Below are 21,265 nucleotides of genomic sequence, written 5' to 3'. Positions count from 1 at the left end.
CTCTCTGCATCGCCCTCATTCACCTTCTCTCTACACTCTTCCTCTGTGTCTCCTCCTCCCTCTCAGTCTCACTCTCCTTCTCCCTCTCCTTCTCTGTCCCCCTTTTCTTATTTCTCTGTCTTTCTCTCTCTCTACCTCGCTCTGTCTTTTGCTCTTGCTGTGTCCATTGTACTGATTCAGTCTCACTGTTTCAAGTTCGCTGACGCTCTCTGTCTCTGTCTCTGTTTCTCTCTGCCTCCCTTTCTGTCTCCCTTTCCGTCTTAGTTTCCCTCTCTCATTGCATCCTTCCAACTGTCTCCCTCTGTCTCCCTTTCTCATTCCCTGTCCATCTCCCTCCCCATTCCCCCAATCTCTATCCCTGTTTTTCTCGCTCTGTGAGAATCCCTATCTGTCTCTTCCTTTCTCTCTGTCTCTCTCTTTCTCGCTCTCTCTGTTTCTCTCTCTGTATCTGTTAGAAACTCTTTCAAACTGTGTCACGCTCCATGTATTTGTGCCCTTCCCTCTCTTTGTCAATCTCTGTCTCTCTATCACTCTCACTTTTGCTCTCACTGCCCTCTCTCTCTCTTTATCTGTCACTCTCTCTGTCTTTGTGAGGCTGTTCGTTATTTATATTTGAAAGTCCAATAGAAAGAGTCAGGGGTCTTGTAGTTGTAGTTTCCTCTCAGCGTCTAATGAGTTGAAGAATTGAAGTAAGTGGATATTTCAGCAGATTTATTACCTGCTGCCTGAAGTGAGTCTGTGTCACAGCATAAATGGCAGTGTTTGTACAACAACTTGTGAGTTGCAACATGAAACCAAATTCCATAACATAGAAATCTAACCATACCGACCGATAGCCCAAATAATACATCCGAATCCATATAGAATAAACCATTAATGTCGACCATAAGAGGATGAAATTGGCTGAGATAACAAATAGTAAAATGATGGATTTCCTGCGACTCTCCATCTCTGGGTCTCTGGGATTCTCCCCACTGCTGTGAGCCCGGAGTCTCCTGCACGCTCTGCTGCTCACTAAAATGTGTCTGACGGTGAAAGCATTGAGCAGCAGAATCAGGACGAACGGGACAGTTGGGGTTTGAATGTTGTGGAGGAACTCGATTGTTGTCCAGACCGGAGAGAACAGAACATTCTCTGTGACATCACAAAACCAGGGTTCGTTCATCAGCGAATATCTATTAAATAACATAAAATACCAGAAAATGTTCTTTAAACAGCTCAGCACCGTCACTGTTCCCAGAACCACAGCCGCTGATTTCTCACTGCAGTATTTACTCTTCAGCTTGGGGCAGCAAATGGCCACAAATCGATCAAAGGTGAAAGTGACGGTGAACCAGACAGAACAGTCAGTGGCTGCATAAAGCAGGACGGCGTGGATGTTACACACGGGGAGCGACAGCAGGAAATCAAACTGTTCCCGATAAAGAATGGGAATGTGTCTTAATATCAGGTCGAGGATAACGACCAGCAGATCCCCCGCTGACATGGCCACCAGGTACTGAGTGACACATTTGGACAGACCACAGTTTCTGCTCGTCAGGGTCACAATTGTGATTATGTTCACTGTCAGGAAGGGAAATAAAGAATAGAATTAGACAGGATTCAGGGAAAGAAGTTACCATTTAGACTGAGGATGGATTGAAATAAAAAATCATGTACACACATAAAATCACTGAAATCTGTTTTTAAATATCCAGCACGTCTTTTGCAGTGTGAGAGGAAAGTGAAGGAGAAGGTCCAAACTCCACACAGACAGTGACCCAAGCCTGGAAATGAACCCAGGTCCCTGACGCTGTGAGTCAGCAGTGCTAACCACTGTGTCACCGTGCTGCTCCATGGTAGCAACACAGTGGTATACATTTGGGAGAGAGCTTTATGGAGAGTCCACAACATTGACCCTCACTCACCTAAAAGTAAATAGCCCCTCTACCTTGTGGGGTATTTGGAGGGTGAGAAGGATGAGGGTGTGAACCCTGACAGAAAATCCAGACTGGAGTCCTGTAGATGGTAATCTGTCGTCTCTCAGACAGTTTACTGACAACCCCTGCATCAGAGCTGGTACCAAAGAGGGCTGGTTTGACCCTTGCCTCTGGACAATACTAACAATTGGCAGAGGGAGATCCTGATGCCTTGACAGCATGGAATCTCTTATATTTACACAGAACTGTACCCTGGAGAGGAGATCACAGCATTGTGGCCACTGTTAGCACAGCACAGGAAAAAATAGTAATCTCACACTCGATTGGCACAGAACACAACTTCCAGTGTTTGCTTTCAAGAGTGGGAGAAAGCTTCAAGGTTCAGCGAATAGCTATCGTCCATAATGCTCAGTGCGATTACTGCTGTCCCACGTTGGTCTACTGGACCAGTGCAGCTGCATCAGTCCTCTCTCGACAGGAAGGTTGCCAATCTATGCACCAGGTAAAACTCAAACAAAGGCCAGTACCAAAGGAAAAGCCAAGCAGGCTGCCTTAATGCCTATCGTCCGGTGACTCTGATATCCAATATTATGAAATGCATCAAAAGGTTAGTCATGGCATGAATCAGTTCCGGCTTCCCAGATTGCCTGGATCCACGACAGTTCACCGACATCCCACAACAGGTCCACAATGCCTCTCCCTGGCCCGATAGTGAACCATGGAACACAGACTCGTGTTTATCAACTACAGCTCAGCTTGCAACACCATTAGTCCTACGAAACTCGTGTCCAAAGTCCGTGGCCCTGGGCTTGGCTCTTGCCTCTGCAATTTGATCCTCAACTTCCTAATCCATAGAAAGCAAAATTAAGGACAATCAACAACATCTCCTTCACAATCATCCTGAACAGCGGTGCGCCGTAAGGCTGCGACCTCAGCCCCTTACTATACTCCTTATACACTGGTGACTGTGTGGCCAAATTCCCCTGAAACTCGATTTCCAAGTTTGCTGATGACACCTGCAGTGGGCCGGAGGAAGAGACAGAGAATCTGGTGAACTGGGGCGACAACAATAATTTCTTCCTCAATGTCAACAAAGCAAATCGACTTCTGGAAGCCCAGTGGAGTACATGCCCCGATCTACATCAATGGGATGAAGTTGAAAGAGTCGAGAGCTTCACGTTTTAGGGTCCACATCACGAAAAACCTTTCCTGGTTCCTCCATGACGTCCCTATAATTAAAAAAGCCTACGAACACCTCTATTTTCTCAGAGGTTTAGGGACATTTGGCATGTCAGCTGCGACTCTCACCAACTTTTACAGATGCACCATAAATAACATTCTAGCTTGGTATGGCTCCTGCTCTGTCCAAGACTGCGAGAAACTTCAAAGCTTGGTGAATGCAGACCAGTCCATCACTCAAACCAACCTCCCACTCATTAACGCTGTCTAAACTTCCCGTTGCCTCACAAAAGCAACCAGCCTAATTCAGGAATAACGCACCACAGACATCAACTCTTCCCACTTGTTCCATCAGAGAAAAATATAAAGATTGTGTGAGGACATGGACCAACCGAATCATAGAATCATAGAAACACTACAGTACAGAAGGGGGCCATTTGACCCATCGAGTCTGTACCTACAACAATCCCACCCAGGCCCTATCCCCAAAGTCCCACATATGTAGCCTGCTAATCCCCCAAACATACATATCCCAGGACGCTAATGGGCAGTTAACATGGCCAATCAACCTAATCTGCACATTTTGGACTGTGGGTGAAAACCGCAGCATCCGGAACAAACTCATGCCGACACGGGTAGAATGTGCAAATTCCACACAGACAGTGATCCAAGCCAGGAATCGAACTCAGGTTCCTGTGAGACAGCAGCGCTAACCATTGTGCCACCATGCTGCCGACTCAGGAACAGCTTCTCTGCTGCCACCAGACGTTTGAATGGACCCACATTGCATCAAGATGATCTTTTACTACACCCTAGCTATGACTGCAACATTACATTCTGCCCTCTCTCCTTCTCTATGTACAGTATGCGTTGTCTGTATGGCACTCGAGCAACAACACTTTTCACTGTATATCCAATGTTATGAAATGCATCAAAAGGTTAGTCATGGCATGAATCAATTCCGGCCTCCCAGATTGCCTGGATACACTACAGTTCACCTACCTCCCCAACAGGTCCACAGACACCATCTCCCTGGCCCAACACTGAACTCTGTAACACTGTAACTCTGAACATAGAGAAGGAGAGAGTGCAGAATGTAATGTTGGATTCAGAGCTAGGGTGTAGAATAAGATCATCTGAATGTGATGTGGGTCCATTCAAACGTCAGATGGCAGCAGAGAAGAAGCTGTTCTTGAGTCGGCAGCATGGTGGCACAATGGTTAGCACTGCTGTCTCACAGGGACCTGAGTTCGATTCCCGGCTTGGATCACATATTTATTATATGTGAAAATAATAAACCAAATCAATTCAAATCAAATCAGTCTTTCACATCTCAAGCTGAAACATCAGCACGATGTGCCCTGACCTTACCAATCAACTTATGCAGGTTGATGATGTACACGGGACGGCTGTGATCGAGACTGAATTTACAAGGCTGAATGTGGACATTGGGGAGCTGCGAGAAACTGGACTTGCTCACAGTGGATTCTTTCCAGAGGAATACCACACGTTCTTGTAATAGGAGAAATCCCAACAGGCGAGATGTGAGAATGGAACAAAGTAAAAAAAAAAGCTTCACTGGTGCTGATGGAATCCCAGGAATTGAAATGGGATCCCTGATGCTGTGAGGCAGCAGTGCTAACCACTGTGCCATACTGCCATCCTGCAAGGTGCCCTGGAGATATCCAAGATCACGGCCAGGACACCATCATCACCATATCCGTAGTAGGGAAATCATTGGAAAACAATCTGAGGGACAGAATTAATCTCCACTTCGAGAGGTAAGGATTTATGAACAATAGTCAGCATTCCTTTGATAGGGGGAGATCATGTCTAACAATTCGCTGGAATATATTGAGGAGGTGACTGGATGAGAAGATGAGGGAAGTGCAGTCGATGTAGTCTACGTGTTCTTCAGAAAAGCTTTTGACAAATATGGGAGACTGAACAAGGAAGTGATTCCGATTGGAACCAGGTCAATTTGGTAAATTATATTCAAAATGGCTGAGTGGCAGGAGGCAGAGGGTGATGGTAGAAGGTTGTTTTTGTGACTGTAAGCCTGTGTTCAGTGGGGTTCCACAGCGATCGATGCTGGGTCCCTTGCTGTTTGTAGTGTACATTGATGGTCGAGACATGAATGTGTGAGGTGTGATCAGTAAGTTTGCAGATGATACAAAAATTGGTGGTGTGGTAAATATTGAGGAGGAAAGCCTTAGATTACAGGAATCATAGAATCCTCCAGTGCAGAAGGAGGCCATTCAGCCCATCGAGTCTGCACTGAGCACAATCCCACCCAGGCGATATCCCCTGAACCCCATGCATTTACCCAAGCAATTCTCCCTGACACTAAGTCCAGTATACCCTGGCCAATCCACCTAACCCACAAGTCTTCCGACTGTGGGCGGAAACTGGAGCACCCAGAGGAAACCCATGCAGACACGGGGAGAATATGCAAACTCCACACAGATGTGGACCAAGCCAGAAATTGAACACACGTCCCTGGCGCTGTGGGGCAGCAGTGCTAACCACTGTGCCATCGTGCTCAGGAAACTGAAAGGCTGGTCAAATGGGCAAATGTAATTTACACCTGACGAATGTGAAGCCATGCATTTGGGACGACTATCCGGGCAAGGAAATGCACCATGTCCGGTCGAGTCTGAGGAAGTGCAGAGGACCAGAATGAATTTGGGGTGCATTTATGAGGATCCCTAAAAGCAGCAAGACAGGTAGATGAGGTGGTTAAGACGACATGTAGGATACTTGCCTTAGCAGCCGCACATAGAATATAAGAGCTGGGAGGTGATGATGGAAGTTTATAAAACGCTGGTTAGACCAGAGCAAGAGAACTGTGTACAGCTCTGGTCATCACACTCCAGGAAGGAAGTGATTACACTGGAAACGGTGGAGAGGAGATTCACCAGGATGCTGCCTGGGCTGGAGAGTTTCAGCTATGAGGAGAGGCTGGTAAGGCTGGGTTTTTTACGTTAGAGCAGAGATGGCTGGAGGTGGAGCGGGTGTAGTGGGTGGTGGTGGGGAATGCTCTCAGGTGGCAGGCGGCGGGGGGGGGGGGCGGGGGGGGGAACTGAGTGATATGTACAAAATTATGTGGCACACGGATAGGAAGAAACTTTTTCCCTTTAGTAGAGGTGTCAATAACCAGAGGGGCGTGGATTTAAGGTAAAGGGCAGATTTTTGTGTGGATTTGAGGGAAAGTGTTTCCATCCACAGGGTGCTGGGATCTGCAGCTCACGGCCTGAAAGGATGGTAGAAGCGGGAACAACCACAAAAGGCATTTTGATCAGCAACTCAAACGCCAGAGCATATAATTATTAAACTAGAAAGAGTGCAGGAAAGATTTACTAGGATGCTACTGGGACTTGATGGATTGAGTTATAAGGAGAGGCTGGATAGACTGGGACTTTTCCCCCTGGAGCGTCGGAGGCAGAGGGGTGATCTTATCGAGGTTTATAAAATAATGAGGGGCACACATCAGCGAGATAGTCAATATCTTTTCCCAAAGGTAGGGGAGTCTAAAACTAGATGGCACAGGTTTAAGGAGAGAGGGGAAAGATACAAAAGGGTCCAGAGGGGCAATTTTGTCACACAGAGGGTGGTGAGTGTCTGGAACGAGCTGCCAGAGGCAGTAGTAGAGGCGGGTACAATTTTATTTTTTAAAAAGCGTTTAGATAGTTAAATTGGTACGATGGGTATCGAGGGATATGGGGCAAATGTGGGCAATTGGGATTAGTTTCGGGGTTTAAAAAGAAAAGGCGGCATGCACAAGATGGGCCGAAGGGCCTGTTTCCATTCTGTAAACTCTATGACAAGGCTGTGGATCGAGTGCTGGAAAATGGGATTCGATTGGATAGGTGTTTGAGGACCAGTTCAGACATAATGGCCTCATTTTGTGCTGTTAACACTCGGTGGCTGTTGGACCACCCACAGCAGTGGCCCCAACACTTGCAGTTCTCACAGCGCTGGCTGGGATACCGACCACCTCCCAAACCTATCTGGTTGCAAATGCGCAATTGTAGCCAGCAGTGACCTGCCTGGTTTGAGAGAGACATCTGTCAGCTCTCTGCTGCTGCAGCTCGCTTCAACACAGCAGCTGCCGCCAGGTAGTCCGGGGGTCCTCAGCTCTTTCTGAGCAGCTCTCGACCAGATATAGACCCAGCCCCCTCCCCACCACCTGGACCAATCACCCTCCATTCCCCCACACCAATTGCATGCAGAGTGTCAGCAGGGCACCTCTCCCTAACCCACTGGGCATGCAGACAGGCAGCGAGAACTCCTCCCTACCCCACTGTGCATGCAGAGAGGCAGCGAGAACCCCTCCCTACCCCACTGTGCATGCAGAGAGGCAGCGAGACCCCCTCCCTAACCCACTGTGCATGCAGAGAGGCAGCGAGACCCCCTCCCTAACCCACTGTGCATGCAGAGAGGCAGCGAGAACCCCTCCCTACCCCACTGTGCATGCAGAGAGGCAGCGAGACCCCCTCCCTAACCCACTGTGCATGCAGAGAGGCAGCGAGACCCCCACCCTACCCCACTGTGCATGCAGCGAGGCGGCGAGACCCCTCCCTACCCCACTGTGCATGCAGAGAGGCAGTGATGCCCCCCTCCCTGCCTCCACCAATCACGTGCAGAGTGGCAGCGGGGACCACCCCACCCCACAGACAGCGGGCAGAGTGGTAACGGGACCCTCTCCCACCCAGCAACTACATTCAGAGTCGGCCCCGCTACCTTCAGGGTCCGCCCCTGTAGACCCCGCCACCTCATGCCCCACTCCCTGGTACTGCCCGGTGGGCATTGCCCAAGGGGCACCTACCTTTGCCCTCGACCTTGCCCAGTGCCCTCAATGGCCTTCAGTTCTCCCGGCGAGGTCATCATGACTCGTCCTCATACATGTGGCCAGCTGTTTTCCTCACGGGACACAACCGCTCCCGGTGAGGCTGCAAAGGCAAGTGTGGCGCACAATTCCATCCCTGGCTCGCTAATTTCATTTAAATTTGTTTTAAAATAAATTGAAATAATTTATACAGCCTCTTGCCGGAAATGGGCAGGAGACTGAATCCGCTGTTTCCATTGCCGGTGAAAGTTGCAAGAGGTGAGAAATGGGACGTGGACCTGAATTCCAGGCTGTCACGCGGTTTTACTTGATCATCCCACCATCAATGGACAGGGAGTAGCTGTTATCCTGCCGCCACACCCCCCCCCCCCCCCCCCCCACTACCGTGTATGTGTTGGGTGTGTCTATATTGTCTGTACCAGTATGCATGTGTATGTGTGCGTGTTTGTGTGTGAGCAACAGAGTACCTGACGAGTGTTCCTAAGTGTGCGTTATTCTGGAGTGTTGCAGCAATTTTGCTTCTTGAATTTGTGTGTGAGTGGGAGTAAGTTTCTAAATCTGATTGCTTCTATCAACAAATGTGTGTATTAATGTATGTGCGTTTGGGTGTGTCTGTGTGTTTGTGTTCCTGTTGCTCTCGGAGAGCTTGTGGTGACACAGGGGATAGCGTTGCTGCCTCACAGCACCAGAGGTCCTGGTTCAATTGCAGGCTTGGCCACTGACTGTGCAGATTCTGCATGTTCTCCCCATGTCTGCGTGGGTTTCCTCCGGGTGCTCCAGTTTCCTCCCACTTTCTGAAAGTTGTGCTGGTTGGGTGCATTGGCCGTGCTAAATTCTCCCTCAGTGTACCTGAACAGGCGCTGGAGTGTGGTGACTCGGGGATTTTTATAGTAACTTCATTGCAATGTTAATGTTCGCATACTTGTGACACTGATGAATAAATTTCAAATTTAATGAAATATGTTCTCTCTGTGAGATCCTGCTGTGCAGATATGACCAATAAAATTGATTCTGTGGCCTGGTGATTGGGTGGGTGAACTGGTGTTATATGCAGAGGGTGAAAAGGATTCTGTCTCAATCTTTTCCTCACGGTGGAATAGTGTTTGAGGTCACATGTCTATGGAAAGTCACAGCACTCAGAAGACATCCCAGCCCATAGACCCTGAGACAATTGTCAGTGGCTGAAAGAATTAATAACCGGATACAGAGATTCAACAAGAGCAGCAAACCCTGTACAGGAAATGACAAGAAAATCAATACAGTTAAACAGCCTTTCTAGAATTAGGAACTGGACACAGGGGACGGGACCTTCCAGCCTCACTCTTCCCCAAGCTGCAAAATCCCACCCGTGTTCAACAGACCTTCCCCATTCTCCGCCCCTCGCCTGCTCCGATTCCCGTGGCGGTCGGGCCGGTCCAATTCCAGCCAGAGACTTACCCGGAACACCAACAATCGCCAGGAGGGGATAGTAAAAGCATTGAATCACGTTCAGTAGATATACAATCCGATCAACTGATGTCATCCACCAATAATCAGCAGTAAACTGAGAAATCCAATAGAATACACTCCTGTCCTTGGTTGGAACATTCCGGTTCATTGTTCCCAGATTCTGATCCATTGTTGAAACATTCCAATCCATTGTTCCCAGATTCCGATCCATTGTTGGAAGATTCCAATCCATTGTTCCCAGATTCTGATCCATTGTTGGAACATTCCGGTTCATTGTTCTCAGATTCTAGAGGGCACAGGTTTAAGGTGAGAGGGGAGCGATACAAAAGTGTCCAGAGGGGCAATTCTTTTTTCACACAGAGGGTGGTGAGTGTCTGGAACACGCTGCCAGAGGTAGTAGTAGAGGCGGGTCCAATTTTGTCTTTTAAAAAGCATTTAGATAGTTACGTGGCTATCGAAGGATATGGGCCAAATGCGGGCAATTGGGGTTAGTTTATGAGTTTAAAAAAAAGGGTGGCATGTACAAGTTGGGCCGAATGGCCTGTTTCCATGCTGTAAACCTCTATGACTCTGTTCTGACCCATTGTTGGAAGACTCCAATCCATTGCTCCAAGATTCTGATCTCTCCTCTCCCTCCCTCTCTCTCCACAGCCGCTGATCTCTGTTGGTGTCGGAGTTGCCGCTCCCGCTGACTCAATGGGACAACACATTGAACGGAATCCCTTATTAATAGAAGAGGGAAATCCCTCCAGGCACACTAATCGGATCCATGGAGACTCACATCAATTCCAGTCACTAAACAAACAGCTTCACTTAACCCCCTTCAATCCAACACTTTTTAGAACCCAAAGTAGAGCAGTTACAGCCTCGATGGAGTGTTGAGGGTCAGGGAGGTATGGAAAGTTGGAAATAATGTAGGGTCAATATTAATTCGATATAGCAGAGATCACTCTGCGAGCGTTAATTTCGAGACGACGAGAATACAAAAGCAGGGGTGTACTGCTGAGGGTTTATAAGACACTGGCCTGACCGCATTCACAATATTGTCAGCAATTGTGGTCCCCGTATCTAAGGAAGGATGTGTTGGCCTTGGAGAGGGTCCAGAGCAGGTTCACAAGAATGATCCGGGGAATGAAAGACTTGACGCATGAGGAGCGTCTGAGGACTGGGGGTCCATACGCGATGCAGTTTGGAAGTATGAGGAAGGAGATAACATTGAAACTTACTGAATAATGAAAGGCCTGGATAGAGTGCACTTGGGGCAGATGTTTCCATGAGTAGAGGAGACTTGGACCCGAGGGCACAGACTCAGAGGAAAGGGATGGCCCTTTAGAAATGTGATGTGGAGATGGCGGTGTTGGACTGGGGTGTGCGCAGTAAGAAGTCTCACAACACCAGTTTCCCACTCACCTGATGAAGGAGCAGCGTTCCGAAAGTTCGTGATTCGAAGTAAACCTGTGGGACTTTAACCTGCTGTTGTGAGACTTCTTACTTCAGAACTGAGACGAGGAGGAATTTCTTCAGCCAGAGGGTGGTGAATCTGTAGAATTCATTGTCACACAAGGCTGTGGAGGCCAGATCATTGACTGTATTTAATAAAGCGATAAATAGGTTCTTGACTGGTACAGCGATCAAGGGTTACGGGGAGAAAGCAGGAGAATGGGTTTGAGAAACTTATCAGCCAGAATTGAATGGTGGAGCCGGCTCGACGGGCCGAATGGCCTCATTCTGCTCTTATATCTTATTGTCTTATGGGTATCCTGGTCCTGGTTTTTAGATGAAGTTAACGTCAATCAGGGTTGATATAGTCTGCTTAATCCAGGTTGTAGCAGATCTTATGTACAGCTCATGGACAGAACAATCTTAGTATAGGACTTCACATGGATCAATCTCTCAGCATTACGTACAGTACAGTCTTAGCTCGAGTCATCAGATAGAACTATCTCTCAGTGTTATGTACAGTACAATCTGAGGCTTCAGATAGAACTATCTCTCAGTGTTATGTACAGTACAATCTGAGGCTTCAGATAGAACTATCTCTCAGTGTTATGTACAGTGGAATCTGAGGCTTCAGATAGAACTATCAGCGTTACGTACAGTGCAATCTGAGGCTTCAGATCGAACTATCTCTTTGTTACGTACAATACAATCTGAGGCTTCAGATAGAATTATCTCTCAGTGTTATGTACAGTACAATCTGAGGCTTCAGATAGAACTATCTCTCAGTGTTATGTACAGTGGAATCTGAGGCTTCAGATAGAACTATCAGCGTTACGTACAGTGCAATCTGAGGCTTCAGATAGAACTATCTCTCAGTGTTATGTACAGTACAATCTGAGGCTTCAGATAGAACTGTCTCTCAGTGTTATGTACAGTGGAATCTGAGGCTTCAGATAGAACTATCAGCGTTACGTACAGCGTAATCTGAGGCTTCAGATAGAACTATCTCTCAGTGTTTTGTACAGTGCAATCTGAGGCTTCAGATAGAACTATCTCTCAGTGTTATGTACAGTACAATCTGAGGCTTCAGATAGAACTATCTCTCAGTGTTATGTACAGTACAATCTGAGGCTTCAGATAGAACTATCTCTCAGTGTTATGTACAGTGGAATCTGAGGCTTCAGATAGAACTATCAGCGTTACGTACAGTGCAATCTGAGGCTTCAGATCGAACTATCTCTTTGTTACGTACAATACAATCTGAGGATTCAGGTAGAACTATCTCTCAGTGTTATGTACAGTACAATCTGAGGCTTCAGATAGAACTATCTCTCAGTGTTATGTACAGTACAATCTGAGGCTTCAGATAGAACTATCTCTCAGTGTTATGTACAGAAGAACCTGATCAAGAAGATTCACATCAAACTTTCTCAGCGTTTTCTCTTGTGAGGTTGTAAGGAGGCAAGGGTGAGTTGAGGAGTGTGTGGGAGAAGGAGACCGGGACACCTGAACAGAGTCAGCAGCACCTTGAGGAGAGTGTGAGAGGGGGACACGGGACATCGGGACAGACAGTCAGCACCTTGAGGAGAGTGTGAGAGGGACACTGGGACACCGGGACAGACGGTCAGCACCTTGAGGAGAGTGTGATAGGGACACGGGGACACCGGGACAGACAGTCAGCACCTTGAGGAAAGTGTGAGAGGGACACTGGGACACCGGGACAGACAGTCAGCACCTTGAGGAGAGTGTGAGAGGGACACTGGGACAGACAGACAGCACCTTGAGGAGAGTGTGAGAGGGACACTGGGACAGACAGACAGCACCTTGAGGAGAGTGTGAGAGGGACACTGGGACAGACAGACAACACCTTGAGGAGAGTGTGAGAGGGACACTGGGACAGCGGGACAGACAGACAGCACCTTGAGGAGAGTGTGAGAGGGACACCGGGACAGACAGACAGCACCTTGAAGAGAGTGTGAGAGGGGGACACTGGGACACTGGGACAGACAGTCAGCACCTTGAGGAGAGTGTGAGAGGGACACTGGGACACCGGGACAGACAGTCAGCACCTTGAGGAGAGTGTGAGATGGAGACATAGAGGATTGAAGCTACTGGGAGAGCTGTGCAGCACTGGGATCGAGACTGTTTGTTTCTGTCCTGTGGTGCTGAGGATTCTCTTCAATATCGACTCCACAGTCAGGTGTCAGGGACACAACTCTTTATTCCGTCTGTTCACACAACACTCCAAACATTGACTGCCCAATCTGCGAGGATCCCAACAGCTCACCCCACACCTGAGATCACATATCCCGTTCCCTGAAAGAAAGCCCCAACATATATAACACTCTCCCCTGTAAGTAACACCTCCCCCCACCCCCCCGCCACTCCCACACCCCCCGGTACAGCAACAGCATTTGAAACCATTTGCGAACATTTTTCTCTCTTCACTTCATACAGGCTTGGTGCAGAATCCACAGCATATTTACAATATAATACATCCCATAGTTCATTCCTGATCCTTATGACCATCTCACATAGACATGATCAGGGGGAGCGACAACCCCTTGGGGCTTGATGCCTGGGGACTGGAGCCAGTTTTAAGATCTTCTCTGGTGAGTGAGGCCTCGATGAACCCACGAACGTTTGATCGTCTTCCCGCCGGTCGTCAGTAACCAATGTCGAGTTCCCTGTCCCCTCCATCAGCGGAGGAGCTGTTGATACCAGGCCTCCCTGGCCTTCCACATAATAGAACAGAGAGTATAGAAGGTGGCAGGAATCGAACCTCAGGCAGAGCAAAATAAAGGTGACAGGAATGAGAAGGGAGGTGGTCAATGCGGGACTCAGGGTGTTGAACCTCAATGCGTGCAGTATATCAATCAAGGTAAATGAGCTTGTTGCGCACATTGAAATTGACCGGTACGATGTTGTGGGCACCACAGAGACGTGGCTGCAAGGGGATCAGGGCTGGGATCTAAATATCCAAGGATAGGTGTCTTATTGGAAGGACAGGCAGATGGGCAAAGGGGGCGGGGTTGCATTGTTCGTAAGGACTGGCGTTAAATCAATAGCAAGAATCGATACAGGATCAGAAGGCAGAGAAACTCTGTGGGTAGAGTTGAGGAGAAACAATGGTAAAAAGACCCAGATGGGAGTTATGTACAGGCCTCCAAGCAGTAGTCAGGATGAGGGGCAGAAAATAAATCTGGAGATAGAAAAGGCACATAAAAAGGCAATATTACAATAATTATGGGGGACTTCAATATGCAGGTGGCCTGGGAAAATCCGGTACGTAGTGGGTCCCAAGAAAAGGAATTTGTGGAATGTCTAAGAGATACTTTTTTGGAGCAGCTTGTGACAGAGCCTACCAGGGAAACGGGAATTCTGGAGTTGGTGATGTGTAATGAGGCAGATTTGATTAGGGAACTTAAGGTGAAGTGACCCTGAGAGAGCAGTGACCACAATATGATAGAATTTACCCTGCAGTTTGAGAAGGAGAAACTGGAATCAGATGCAAGAATATGACAATTAAATAAAGGTAACTGCAAAGACATGAAGGAGGAGCTGGCCAGAGTTGATTGGAAAGGGAGCCGAGCAGGGGAGACAGTGGAACGGCAATTACAGGAGTTTTCCGGGGTGGAGGGTTATTCGGGAGGCAGGAAACCTGCTAAAGAGAGGACGAAGCTTCCATGGCTGACGAGGAAAGTAAAGGACAGCATAAAAGCAAAAGAATCACTGGAGGCAGGGAGGGTACCAGAGGACTGGAAATTAGCTGATGTAACACCGCGGTTTAAGAAGGGAGGGAGGCAGCAGATGGGAAATTATAGGCTGGTTAGACTGACTTCCTTCATTGGCAAGGTTTTAGAGTCCATTATTAAAGATGAGATCGCAGAGTACTTGGAAGTGCATGATAAAGTAGGACTGAGTCAGCACGGCTTTGTCAAGGGGAGCTCATGTCTGACAAATCTGTTAGAGTTCATTGAGGAGGTAACAAGGAAGTTAGATAAAGGAGAACCAGTGGACCTGATTTATTTGGATTTCCAAAAGGCCTTTGACAAGGTGCCACATAGGAGACTTTTAAATAAGTCAAGTGCCCGTGGTGTTAAGGGTAAGAAGCTGACATGGATAGAGGATTGGTTGACTGGCAGAAGGCAGAGAGTGGGGATAAACGGGTCTTTTTCAGGATGGCAGCCGGTGACTAGTGGTGTGCCTCAGGGGTCGGTGCTGGGACTACAACTTTTCACAATACACATTAATGATTTGGAAGAACGAAATGAAGCCACTGTTGCCATGTTTGCAGATGATTGAAAGATATGCAGAGGGAGAGATAGTATTGAGGAAGCAGGGGGACTGCACAAGGACTTGGATAGGCTAGGAGAGTGGGCAAAGAAGTGGCAGATGGAATATAACATGGAAAAGTGTGAGATTATAAACATTGGAAGGAGAAATGGAGGCATAGCCTATTTTCTAATTGGGGAAATGCTTAGGCAATCAGAAGCACAAAGGGACCAGGGAGTCCTTGTTCAAGATTCTCTTAAGGTTAACGTGTAAGTTCATAGAACCATAGAAAATTACAGCTCAGAACCAGGCCTTTTGGCCCTTCTAGTCTGTGCCGAACCATTTATTGCCTCGTCCCACTGACCTGCACTTGGACCATATCCCTCCACACGCCTCTCATCCATGAACCCAACCAAGCTTTTCTTAAATGTTCAGTTCGCAGTCAGGAAGACAAATGCAATGTTAGCATTCATGTCGAGAGGGCTGGAATACAAGAGCAGGAATGGACTTCTGAGGCTGCATAAGGCTCTATTTGGAGTATTGTGAGTGGTTTTGGGCCCAGTATCTAAGGAAGGATGTGCTGGCCTAGGAAAGGATCCAGAGGAAGTTCACAAGAATGATCCCTGGAATGAAGAGCTTGCCGTATGAGGAACGGTTGAAGACTCTGGGTCTGTACTCGTTGGAGTTTAGAAGGATGAGGGGGATCTTATTGAAACTTACAGGATACTGCGAGGCCTGGATAGAGTGGACGTGGAGAGGATGTTTCCACTCGTAGGAAAAACAAGAACCAGAGGGCATAACCTCAGGTTAAAGGGACGATCCTTTAAAACGGAGAAAAATGGAGGAATTTCTTCAGCCAGAGAGTGGTGAATCTGTGGAATTCGTTGCAACAGAGGGCTGTGGAGACCAGGTCATTGAGTGTGTTTAAGACAGAGATAAATAGGTTTTTGATCAATAAAAGAAACAAGGGTTATGGGGAGAAGGCAGGAGAATGGGGATGAGAATCATATCAGGATTGAATGGCGGAGCAGACTCGATGGGCCGTATGGCCGAAATCTGTTCCTCTATCTCAAGGTTTTATGAAGAGAGGTTGGATAGGCTTGGGCAGTTTTCGTTGGAGCAGAGAAGATTGAGGGGCGACCTGATCGAGTTGTACAAGATTATGAGGAACATGGACAGAGTGGATAAGGAGCAGGGATAAACTGGGATTGTTCTCACTGGAAAGACGGAGGATGAGGGGTGACCTAATAGAGGTGTATAAAATTATGAAAGGCATAGATAGGGTGAACGGTGGGAAGCTTTTTTCCAGGTCGGTGGTGACGTTCACGAGGGGTCATAGGTTCAAGGTGAGGGGGGGGGGGGGGAGGTTTAACACGGATATCAGAAGGACGTATTTTACACAGAGGGTGATGGGGGCCTGGAATGCGCTGTCGGGCAAGGTGGTGGAGGCAGACACACTGGGAATGTTTAAGACTTATCGATATAGCCACATGAACGGAGTGGGAATGGAGGGATACAAAATAATGGTCTAGTTTGGACCAGGGAGTGGCGCGGGCTTGGAGGGCCGAAGGGCCTGTTCCTGTGCTGTATTGTTCTTTGTTCTTTGAGCAGCTGTTTCCCTTAGTTGAAGGGTCAGTTACGAGGGACATAGGTTCAAGGTGAGGGGCAGGAGGTTTAGGGGGGAATGTGAGGAAAAACCCTTTTACCCAGAGGGTGGTGACGGTCTGGAATGCGCTGCCTGGGAAGGTGGTGGAGGTGGGTTGCCTCACATCCTCTAAAAAGTGCCTGGATGAGCACTTGGCACAGCCATAACATTCAGGGCTATGGACCAGGTGCTGGCAAGCGGGATTAGGTGGACAGGTCAAGGCATTTCATGTATCGGTGCAGACTCGATGGGCCGAAGGGCCTCTTCTGCGCCGTGTGATTCTATGATTCTCTGAGTGTTGCTGAGGTCATGGAGTGGCCGGGAAGTGATGGGTTCAGGCTGGTTGGGTTGGTGGGGATCAGGTGGTGGGAGAGGCGGGTGTGAGTGGAATGTTGGAATGGAACCAATGTAACAACCAACAGAACCACATTGGATCTGTTGCAGTGACCAATGAGAACAAGCTGTGAGGGTCAGCTGACCCTGTAAACTATGTAACCAATGAGAAAATGGTGTGGTGGTCAGCTGACCAGCTGACTCTGTATAAGTAAGAAGCTGCTGTGGTTTGTGGGAGCTTGGAATGGCCCAGGGTGAGGCCTCGAGTGTTGGAGTAATGAAGTTTCATTATTGAAACGTTTTGTCTGATTTACAAGTTGGAGTAAGTTTTGTTTCATTTTATTGCCCAGAACTGAAGAGTCCCTTCTGCTGGATGAACATGGGATTCCGAGGAGGGTGGGGTGTTTATTTGGGGTGGGGGTGAGGGTAGGGCGTGTGGGGCTGTCCCATACGGGGCACCGTCTGCGCCTTTAAAATTAAATCCAAAGTTCCATGAGTTTTTTCCCCTCCTAATGTTTTCATTGTAACTATGATCTGATGTCAGTGATTGAAATCAGTTTGTCAGATGGTCGCAGGAACAGCACAATTCTCCAGTAGAATAGGCCTTCTGGACAATCGCCGGGTAAACCCTTAACTATCAGGGGTGCAACAAGTACGATAGTGCCCAGCCGCCCCTTCCCATTACCAAACAGCGCCACCCAGCCCATGCTCCAATCCATTACTAATTAAAACTCTGTCTGTCTCCTCAAATTTACCATGTCCCAGCATCCGGCGCACTCCGAGTTAATGAATTCCACAGATTCACCACCCATTGAGAGAAGTAATTTCTCCCCATGTCTGTTTTAAATCTGCTGTCCCTTTCCCGTAAGATGCCCTACATTGTTCTACACTGTGATTCCTGATAGGCTGCTTTATACCACTCCCACTACAGTGGCACAGTGGTTAGCACTGCTGCCTCACAGCGACAGGGACCTAGGTTCGATTCCCGGCTTGCCTCACTGTCTGTGTGGAGTCTGCACGTTCTCCCCGTGTCTGCATGAGTTTTCTCCGGGCGCTCCGATTTCTTTCCAATGTCCCATAGAAGTGCTGGTTACGTACATTGGCGATGCTAAATACTCCCTCAGTGTTAACCAAACAGGCGCCGGAGTGTAGCAACTGGGGGATTTTCACAGTAACTTCATTGCAGTGTTGATGTAAGCCTACTTGTGACACGAGTAAATAACCATTATACTTATTCACTGATGCTTGAGTGTTAAACCTCCCGATGCAATCAGCACTTGTTTACACAGCAAAAACAATCCCATTCCAAGAGATACATAGGAGAGTGAACGTCGAAGGGCCTGTTCCTCTGCAGCACTTTTCTTTGTTCCTAAGGCATAAATATCTTTAAACATGTTGATTTTGAAATAATTTTATCCAAGATTTAACATAAATCTGTCTTCTTCACATCAGGTTATGGATCTGACTTTTATGGTAAGAAAAACATCCTTCAGTTCAGTTCCTGTTGTTCAACTCCTCCAAAACATTCATGGGGGCGATGGGTTATTCACTCAGACATTTCCCTAAGATGCTTTTAATGTGATAATCCTTGGAAATTTAAACTGATAGTGAAAAAATCATGACAGTTCAATGAATCCGATCACATTGCAGAATGCCAAGACGAATATAACCTGCTGCCTGGCTAATTGGATTAGCTATGCTGCCTCACAGCACCAGGGACACAGGTTCGATTCCCGGCTTGGGTCACTGTCTGTGCGGAGTCTGCATGTTCTCCCCATGTCTGCATGGGTTTCCTCCGGCTGCTCTGGTTTCCTCCCACAGTCTGAAAAACGTGCTGTTAGGTGGATTGCCAATGCTAAAGTGTCCTTAGTGTCCACAGATATACTGGATTGGTGGATTGGCCATTTTACATTACCCCTTAGTGTCCACAGATGTACTGGATAGGTGGACTGGCCATTCTACATTGCCCGTCAGTGTCCACAGATGTGCGGGTTAGGTGGATTGGCCATGCTAATTGCCCCTTACTGTCCAAAGATTTGCAGGTTAGGTGAATTGGTCATGCCACATTTAGCACTCCTGCCACGATGAATCATAGAATTCTAGTGCAGAAGGAGGCCATTCAGCCCATCGAATCTGCACCGTCCACAATCCCATCCAGGCCCTGTCCCTGTAACCCCATGCATTTACCCTAGCTAGTCTCCCTGACACTAAGCGGCAATTTAGCCTGGCCAATCCACCTAACCTGCATATCTTTGAACTGTGGGAGGAAACTGGAGCGCCCGGAGGAAACCCACGCAGACACGGGGAGAACGTGCAAACTCCACACAGACAGTGACCCGAGGCCAGGAATCGAACCCGGGTCACTGGCGCTGTGACATCCCACGAAGTACCAACCTATTTCTGAATATCAAGATTTATTGATGTTGGGGGTACAGAGTGTAAGCAGAATAAGAGGATTTTAGGGCGCCTTCGTGTTGAGCTGGGCCAGAGAACGGGGGTTTAAACATTTGAATTCAGTTTGTAAAACCTGGAAATAAGTCCGTGAAAATAGCGGTGGAGTTGATGGGTTGTTGTAAAAATCTGACCAGTTCACTGATGTACTTCGGGAGAGGTCCTTACCCAGGCTCAGCTCTACGTGACTCCAGCCCCACACCAATGTGGTTGACTCAACTGTCCTCTGAAGTGACTGAGTAAGCCCTGTGGTTGTAAGAAAGCTCCAACGATGAATTTCCAAGGATGGACACTAAAGTCAGCAATGCCCACACACTGAGAATGAACAATACTGATTTTTGCACGACACATCGGTTATGTTACACCACACTGAGGGCCTCATGGTTGATTTGCCAGCAGGATAAAGCCTCAGAACCGCAGGTTGTGTAGTGTCCAAAGATGTGCAGGTTGGGTGAATTGGCCATGCTGAATTGCCCCTTAGTGTCCAACGATGAGAAGGATAGGTGGATTAACCATGCTAACTTGCCCCTTAGTGTCCAAAGATCTGGAGGATCGGTTGATTGGCCATGTTAAATTGCCTTAACGGGTGCGAAAACTTGGTAAAGTCAGGTGTGAGGCGATTAGAACAATCCGTGCAGATGTCCACTTTACCAAGGCCCGAAAATGGCCGCGATCCGAACCGCGCCCGAAATGGGTGATGCATTTAAATTGACTTAATGAGTTGGATGCCCAATCTTACCTGCCTTTCCCCCCTTACCATCGCGTTCGCCCGTCCAGATTCGGCGCGGAACAGATGTGCTCGGCAAAGGTCTGTTTCGGGCAGTCCAGCTCTGAGGAGGTAAGACCAGAGCTTCTGGCGGCTCTCTGAATCAGATCAGTGGTGGGGGGAGCGGGGGGTGCGGGAGGCCGGAGGTGGATCAGGTCATTCTCTGGTGAGGGGGGGGGGATGTGGATCAGATCATTGTCTGGTGAGGGGGGCGGGGTGGGGGGGGGGGGAGGGAGGTGTATCAGATCATTCTCTGGTGAGTGAGGGGGGGTGGGGGTGACAGGGAAGCGGACCCGATCGTTCTGTTTTTGCGGGGGGGAGGGGATGGGAGGGGGGGGCAGGCCGTTTTCTGTTGGGGGGGGCAGGAGGAGGGAGGCCAGATAATTCTCTGGTGAAGGGGGCAGAGGTGGGAGGGTTGCCGTTGCCATTCTGCGGGTGATCGGTGCCGGGGGGGGACAAGGGGTCGCGATCGGTCTGGGTAGTGGGGGAGGTGGGTGTAAAGGGGGATAGTTATGTTGTGGGGTGGAACGATGTCTGTGGGGGCCATCACTCCCACTTTTCACTCCCAGGTCACTTTATCCGCTTGTTGCTGCCCGGGAGCGATGTGACAGGGGCGCCCATTTCAGATGTATTTCTCACTGCGCACGTGCAGTTCAGAGCTCCAATCGGAGTTGCAGCGTTTCGAGAGCGAGAAGCCCCGCCCACAGAGCGATTCAGACTCACAATGTTTTTTCCAGGGTAAGTGCGTATGGGGGCCCGGAGAACAGATTGCCAAGTCAGATCTGAATTGCGTCCAGATTCAGCGCTTGGAATCAAAATGGTAAAATCGGGCCCTTAGTGTGCAGAGGTGTACAGGTTCGGGGGATTGGCCATGCTAAATTGCCCCTTAGTGTCCAAAGACATGCTGGTCAGGTGCATTGGCCATGCTAAATTCTCCCCAACTGTCCAAAGACATGCTG

At 48.4% G+C, this 21,265-nt stretch overlaps 1 protein-coding gene across 1 annotated transcript; it reads right to left on the bottom strand.

Annotated features, from left to right (window-relative positions):
* Window positions 1-661: 661 nt before the first annotated feature.
* On the bottom strand, window positions 662-20,445 carry LOC144482860 (putative G-protein coupled receptor 139). Its single transcript, XM_078201702.1, has 3 exons — window positions 20,280-20,445; window positions 9,385-9,682; window positions 662-1,563 (listed from the first exon to the last, which is right to left on the bottom strand). Exons 1-3 carry the CDS (start codon window positions 20,298-20,300, stop codon window positions 662-664), a joined length of 1,221 nt encoding a protein of 406 aa, XP_078057828.1. The 5' UTR covers window positions 20,301-20,445.
* Window positions 20,446-21,265: the final 820 nt, after the last annotated feature.

This window comes from Mustelus asterias, unplaced genomic scaffold (assembly GCF_964213995.1).
Source record: "Mustelus asterias unplaced genomic scaffold, sMusAst1.hap1.1 HAP1_SCAFFOLD_43, whole genome shotgun sequence".
Lineage (NCBI taxonomy): Eukaryota > Metazoa > Chordata > Chondrichthyes > Carcharhiniformes > Triakidae > Mustelus > Mustelus asterias.
Note: the sequence above shows the minus strand (reverse complement) of the source record. Positions and strands in the feature narration are given on the sequence as shown.